We start from the raw sequence: 8124 nt of genomic DNA on the forward strand, positions 1-8124 counted from the left end.
ACACTTGCTTAAACTTCTAACGTCTCCACGCAAAATTATCAGAGTTTTGTTAATCCTTAGCATGCTCACTTCTTCCAGCTTTTTGTGATTCCTTGAAAAGCTTAAATATTTGATCATGTTCACATGTGAAGTACTAAACTTTCTGGCTGAAACTTTTTCATGTTGCCCACTTTCTTGTAACAGCATTAAACAGTTTTATTGCCAATTCTAATTCCATGCTCATTTTTTGTATTTTGGATATTCATGCAACACTAAGGGCTAGCTTACCTTAATTTTGGATTTGTTCATTGGATTTAAATATTTTCACAAAGCTTACTTAAGGACTATCTGTGCTAGCTGTTCATAATTTTAAACAATAGACTAAAACTGTGAGGCATACCCACCAAGGTGGGCACTGAAAGTTAATAGGTGTGCACAGTTACGACTATAAGAACATATAAATTATATGTGAAAGTACAAACTTAAAAATTAAGTAGTTTTTAAGACTATTGTGCAAATATTACTACTATTAAGTTATACAATAACAACAATTAACACGAGAAAATGACATATACAGTATATACAAAGACAGGTTATAAGGGAAGAGGAAACAAAACACATTTAAAAAGTGGGCACCATAAAAAAGTTTACCTACCACTACATTAGTGGGTTTGTTTTGTTTGGAATTTGAGCAAAGCTACACAAGATCTATCTGCGCTAGCCATCCCTAATTTAGCAGTGAAAGACTAGAGGGAAGGCAGCTAGTGGTCATAGCCCACAGCTAACTCTTGGGCTACTCTTTTACCAACAAATAGTGGGATTGACCATCACATTATAATGCCCCCACAGCTTAAAGGGGGAGCATGTTTGGCGGGATGGCGATTCGAACCTGCGACCCTCAGATTGTGAGTCAAGTGCCCTAACCACCTGGCCATGCCAGGCCCACATCAGTGGGAAGTCACCTTGTGAAATTACATCGTGACATGTTTACAAAGAAACTAATTCCTATGTTTGTTTTTTAGTAACTGTAAAGTAATATGTGGACATAATATAGAGAGAAACAAGACAAAAGTGACAGTCAGCATTTTGCTGATAGTGGTTGGAGGTTTTCATAGCAAAATTTAGTTCATTTGTTTTTCTTGTTGGACTCAAACTTTTGCCTAGTATTGTACACTATTTCAAAGCAGCTGAAATCAAACTGCAGCTATATGTATACCTTAAACTTCATTACTTTGAGAATTATTTTCCACAGTAACAATGTGAAATATAACAAATAAGAATAAAACACATATTAAAGGATTTCAAAACAGTATTAACTATAAGTTTTTAACAGTGATTGCTTAAATAAATCTCTGAATGGTCAGAATAGTGAAAGTTAATAAACATATTGATATGGAATACATAAACACAAGAAGCAATATATACACAGAACATGATAAATTTTTTTTAATAATCCTTCACATAGATTCCTTAAATTTGTTGTGTTTTTTTTTTTCATAACCTAGTTCTGTAAAAGTTTTAATAGTATGGATAATGCCAGTGTTTTTGAGATATAAAAATAGAATTATTTTGGATTTATAAAACTTCAAATTTCAGAAATTAGAAATATAAGCCTACACTACATTAGAAAAAATAATTGTTTTAAGAAAAATATTAATATGTAAATTTTCTATTGTTTAATATATTTTCTCTTTTCGCTGTGTTTTTGATTTTCTATTTGAAACTCATGCACACCAGTTGGTTAGCTTTGTTACCATTATGTTCCTTTTTTCTAGCCTTTAAGGTGGTCAATTATGTGATATTTTGTTAATAAAGTCTAAAACCTTGAAACAGACAGAACATTTTCCCTTTATCCACATGGAGCACATCTTTCACATAATCTTTGGGAGAAATACAGAAACTAAACAAATTTCAATGGAAGCAAATGCTGCACTCACACAAGACAGAAAAGTCTCAATATAAACCAAAACACAACTGACAGCTTTAGTTTAATACCAGTTTACGATTTTTGATCTTACTGATTTACTTTGAAACTGAAGTTAAAAAATATATCATACTTATTTTAACAAACTTTGATTAAAACTGGACATAGGTAACTAATTTTTTAGAGGAGTTTGTACAGACTGAATATTCTGTTAAAGATACCTTTGTCAAAACCTTAAAACAAACACAATTTAATGATGATGTTCATTGTACTAGTTATGATATCAAGTCATTGTTTACAAATATACCTTTAGACAAAACAACTGATCTTTCTTCTAATCTTGTTTGCCGAGAATGAAATTGAATAGGGTATAACTAAAGATGTTTTTAAAATACTAACATTTTATGAGAAAATTTAATTTTATGCTTAATGATAAAATCTATTAAGAGATTGATGGAGTGACTATGGGCTCCAGCCTTGGCCCTGACCTTACTAATCTTTTCCAGTGCTTCTGTTAAAAAGTTTGGTCACAGTTCTGAATGTTTTAAGCCTGTGTATTACAAGAAGTGTTGATGAAACTTCTGTGGTGTTTAACATTGTTGAGTCATTTGACAATTTTTTTCCATTTCTTTTAACTCTCTCAACACAGGTTAAGTCATTTTGACTAACCTTGCAACCACCATGTAGCCATGAAAGTATCTGTAGTATAACTTTTAATGTTGAAAATGTATCTTCACAAAATTTAGCAACCTTTTGGTAAACATTACAAGTCTTTTGTACACAAAAAATTAGGTTTTTTAGTTACATATCTTTACTAAAGGTTTGTCCAGAAATATATGAAATTAGAGCATTGACTGGTCTGAGTGCAAAGTGATTTTTCATGTTAAGATTAAAAATACTTTTTTCATCTTTAGTTTTCAAATTTCATTTGCATAACCTCTAATACTTCCTTAATGAATATCAAGATTTTTTCAATAAAACTTAATATTTTATCCGTTACTTTCTCTACCATAATGTTATACAGACTCGGTTGATTTTACTGACCTTGTAACCACCACAAAAATTATGAAATAAATCAAAATTACTCTTCTTTCCTTCTAAAATGACTGTAGATTGTAACAGAAAATTATTTATCTTAAATATCTTACGACTCATAATGATAACATCTGTTTCTACTTAATTTTATTGTTGTATTTCTCTTTGAACAATTTCAAACTAATAACCCCATGATACAAGCTGAAAATCACATAGCTAAAATTACTGTATTGAATGACAATGTACAAGCTACTCACAGTCATACCTGGAAGAAATTTTCTTATCATTATAATCATTTTTTTTCATTATCATCATTTGTTAAATTAAAAACTCTGTCTTTCTATTGGTTATAAAAGATATAATAGCAAAGGTCACAGAGAATTTATAGCAATTTGTGCAGAAAAGGATGTGATAGGTGTGCATGGCAAGTGGGTCTGATTTTTTGGTTTATATCTCTGTCAACAAAGAAAATTGAAGGCTATAAAAAATTGACTATGCCTATACCTATACCATAATGAGTAATTTATGTTAAACTCAGAACATCAGAGAGGGGTGATGAAAAAATAGAAAATGGGCAATTTAGAGGGAAGAAATGTCATGATACACATACAAGTGGAGATTAAGAACTTATTTACACATTTCTTTTTTATATTAAGAAATTAAAACTTCTGTAATATTAGAACTTGATTTATTAACTATGTTTTGATGCCAAGTTTATTCATATATTCTGATAATAAAGCAGTTTGATTAGATTTTGAATGTAATTCTGTAAAAGATCACTACATACATAATTAGACCTACCCATATTGAGAGGGTTAAATGGTAAGCACATCAATATAAGGTTTCCTGTTGAAAATCAATAGAATAACAAACTTCAAATTCTAGATGTTCATGTCTTAAATAACCAGGCTATACTTACCACTAAAGCATATCATAAACCCATTTTTATTGGACTTTATTCATAAACCCATTTTTATTGAACTTTATTCATAAACCCATTTTTATTGAACTTTATTCATAAACCCATTTTTATTGAACTTTATTCATAAACCCATTTTTATTGAACTTTATTCACAAACTTTATTCATAAACCCATTTTTATTGGACTTTATTCACATTTTGAAACTTTCCCTCCTTAAATCTTTAAAGCCTGCTATACAGAGCATTTAAAATATCACGAAGGAAATCAAAACATTTGTGAACCAGAAATCAAAAACATTAAACAAATGCTTACTAGAAATTGTTTTCCCATTCTCATTCCTAAATAGAATAATCCACATAAAAACTAAATACCCCATCTGTTTTTATGTTAGATATTCTAAACAAAACTGTTACTTTAGTCATACCAAGGTCCATACAGACACAAGTTGAAAAAATTCCAGGAGATATACAGACCCTGTCGTACCCTACTTAGGCACTATTTCATACATGATTAAGAAGGAAATTATTAAACAGCTATATTCAGAAGTTAAGTTAAAATGTGTATTTAAAACAAAGTCTAAGCTAAAAGGCTCTTCAACTTTAAAGACAAATAACAACCAGTGAAAACTTCGTCAGTGGTATACGAGTTCATGTTCCTGAGGTGCAATCAGGGATATATGGGTTCAATCACAAAAAGGCTTTGCAGTCAAGTAAACTAACAACACTGTTATGCTAAAATCTACAAAACTAATAGCATTACCAACCAGTGTCTAAGTAAATGTGGTGTTGCACCTACTTCCAGTTTCTTCTGTATCAATCTTTCATTCATGGACAGAATTCAAACTTATGGTGCTAGAATCACTTGCCATTAAGCTAAAAAAAAAACCAGCTCTTAACCAAAAGATAAGCACTCTATCACTAAATCTTCAACTGTGAAAATGTAAGAAAGAACAGCATGTAACCTTTGACCACTGTTATGACTTATGCAAATGTAACTTATCAAGTTCTGTAACTTGAGACAAATAACACTAGCCCTTTGAAAAAACCTAATTTAGTCATTTACCCTTATAATTATACCACTGACATGGCTTTCCTGCATTTTATTTTGTCAAGTATTAGGTAAACATTAATATACAAATAATAAAACTTGTATAGTATTGAATAAAATCTATCAAAATACCTTGACACATGATACCACTATGGTTATCATCAAAACGACTCTCATAGCCCAAACGACAGTGACAATAATACCATCCAGGCATGTTGATACATTCTGAGTTTGGATGACAGTGATGAATGCTTAATTTACATTCATCAATATCTATAAAAGGAGAAAATTAAATATAATTAATAATCTATTTACCCAGAAATATTTTTAAGGATAATATCCTTGTAATTTCATTTCAGCTTAAAAAATTCCAATTGTAGCCAAACTATAATCTTCATGGCTTGTAAAATCTTGTCTTGAAAGAGTTATGATCTGGTGAAAGCTTACTCTTAAGACTTTACATAATTCTCTCTACATATAGAAGTTTATTCTTAAAAAAATATAAATATAATCAGTTCCACTGCTACAACATAGCAGAGACAGTCTCATTAATATTTCTATCAATATATCAGAGATAGTCTCATTAATATTTCTCTAAACTCGTGCACCCTTACATATACATATATAGAGTATATCATCAAAAAGTTGCACGTACAGCACAGCTATATCACATTTATCACTGGTTTACCTAATAATAATATCAATGAAAGTCAAAATCTCATGATGTCAAAGTTTTTGTTCAACCAGTAAATTGACTCAACTTTAAATGTCATTAATACAATTTTATTTAATTCCTTACACAGAATGTTGGAAATTGCATTTCTAGTCATAAATTCTATTTCCTTCAATCAAGCCACCACATTTCACTCTGTGGTCTAGGTTTCTTCCAATACACTGGTAATAAATTTTCAGGGAAAATATAAACATTTTTTTGCCAAAAAAAAAGCAATAAAGATTTGTAAGTGATTCTGTATCTTGTGAGAAGTTGAAATTTCTAACCATTTTATGTTTTATAAATGTTTAGTAAAATGTTTTTATACTTAACTTTTGACAGCATAACTGATAAACATAACTTTTTTCCATGCTAACGTGGTATTTTCTTAAAACCTTTCTTTTTTCTCCCTCTAAACTCACCTAATTCACAACTTGGTCCAGTGTAACCTTGACGGCAGGAACAAATGTCTGGTGCTACACATAGGCCACCATTCAAACAAGATTGGTTGCATATAGCTAGATGTAAAAATTTCAGAAAAAAAAGCTGTAAAATACTTGAATATGGTTAAAGGTAAAAAATTACCACTGAAATGTCAGAACTTTCAGCTAACTTGAAACTTCATATAAATATTCAATTTAACCAAATTAATTTTGACAAAATACTTTCCCATACTAATTTTGCACTTAAAATTGGAAGAATTTTTTTTTAAAAAACTTAACCTAAGTCTTATAATAAGAATCGTTAAAGATTAGCTAAAAAAAAAGAAACCACAAAGAAATATAAAAAAATTTAATCTTTTAAGTTTTAAGTAGTATACATGTAATTTTAAAATTGCCTTTAAAGTAAATAAAATATTTTAACACTATATTTTAGTATCTTGTCTTACTATCTGTGTGAGTCCACGTTTTTTTTTGTTGTCACCATTCACAATTCTGACTCTCCAATTCTACCAACTACTGCTACTGTTTTTTTTTTATTTTTGTTTGTTTTTATATAACTCCAAAACAGTTTAGTTCTGAAATGTCACTTTCTATTTTGTGCTTAAAAAAGTTATACTTTATATTGAAAACTTACGTTCACATGAATGTCCATTTCCACTATAACCTTCTAGACACTGACATTTGTAATTTCCAACAGTGTTAATGCAAAAAGCATTTGCACCACAGTCATGCTCACCAGTAAGACATTCATTATGTTCTGAAAGAAAAAAAAAGTCAATAAATTCTTTAAGTACTGAGTTAGTTACCATAACACAATTCACTTGGGAATCCATGCTGGGGAACTCAATTTAATAAGCTTTAAGGATATTTTTCATCAAAAATGTTTCTATAAAAATGGTAAAAATGCAAGTACTAAAATTAACACATTTATTGGCTATTTTCTTCCAAATTTGTTTTAAATAAAACTGACTTCATCAATAGTGGCTAAATGAATGCACTATTTGTCATTAGCGATTCTTTGGGTGTATGTCAGGGCTAGGTTTTTGAAAACGAGTTTTTGACATAACATTTTATATTTTCTAAATAAGAGAATAACAAAAAGATGACAATGGTGACCCATTTTCCTTGGATTGAATGCCAGTCCATTAAAGGTTAGCTGTCAGTACCTATTTTGCAGCTGATTAGACTGAAAATTATGGAATTTTGTGTTTTACTTAAAACATAATGATTAGTCAAGAACAATCCTCAAACTCACAATACTTCAATTATGAATTTAAAGCACTAACCACTAGCTAGGCCTTGTCATTCTCATATATTTATATATTTTATTTTATAGTAGTACCAAAATTTAAAAGACTTTCTGTAGACTTCTTTCAAAGTAATTAGAACCTACATTAACAAAGAGCTTATTTCAAAGTGTAAAACCATGCTTCACCCTCTACCAGAAACACTGAAAAGAAAAATATTTTCAGTTTCAGATCTCCAGAAGTGAAATACACATAAGTTTATATTTACATCACGTGTCCCATACTTACCTTCACAATAATATGCATCAACCCTCCTGTAACCCGGCAGACATTCACAAGCATATGTGCCAGGCAAATTAACACACTGAGTATTCTCACGGCAATGATGACCTGTGTGACCCCCTTTCTGAAGGCATTCATTCACATCTGAAGATGAATATGTACAAATATATGGTGATTTAAAACCAAATTTTACCTCTATCTACTTGTACAAACATAGAATTTAAAAACACATCATTATATATATACACCTGGAAAAAAGTTAAGCACCTCCAAATATTTTTCAGGATTGCTTATTGAAAATAAGGTTTAATTTTCATGATGTTCAGCAATGTTCATAATTTCAAACATAATTAAAAGGATGTGAGCGTTCAGGTGTGACATTTAAATCAGGTGCGTTTTTTTCCCCACGTGCAACTTGCTCCCTTCTTCACGTCCAATATGCACTATTTTTCTCGTGCATCAAATCCGTATTTAAGTCCTGAATTTCTGAATGCAAAATCATTTTAAGTAAGAATGGCAAGAAGACGGATATC

General features: G+C 30.2%; 1 protein-coding gene across 1 annotated transcript in view; it reads right to left on the reverse strand.

Annotated features, from left to right (window-relative positions):
* The window catches only part of LOC106463659 (protein kinase C-binding protein NELL1-like), a 123728-nt gene that overhangs the window by 11742 nt on the left and 103862 nt on the right, over positions 1-8124 (reverse strand). The window contains exons 12-15 of the mRNA XM_022391220.1: positions 7598-7735; positions 6697-6819; positions 6042-6137; positions 5040-5180 (exon numbers count right to left, since the gene is read on the reverse strand). Of these exons, the coding sequence (XP_022246928.1) occupies positions 5040-5180; positions 6042-6137; positions 6697-6819; positions 7598-7735 (498 nt within the window). The remainder of the gene's footprint in view (positions 1-5039; positions 5181-6041; positions 6138-6696; positions 6820-7597; positions 7736-8124) is intronic.

Source organism: Limulus polyphemus, unplaced genomic scaffold (assembly GCF_000517525.1).
Source record: "Limulus polyphemus unplaced genomic scaffold, Limulus_polyphemus-2.1.2 Scaffold1455, whole genome shotgun sequence".
Classification (NCBI taxonomy): domain Eukaryota; kingdom Metazoa; phylum Arthropoda; class Merostomata; order Xiphosura; family Limulidae; genus Limulus; species Limulus polyphemus.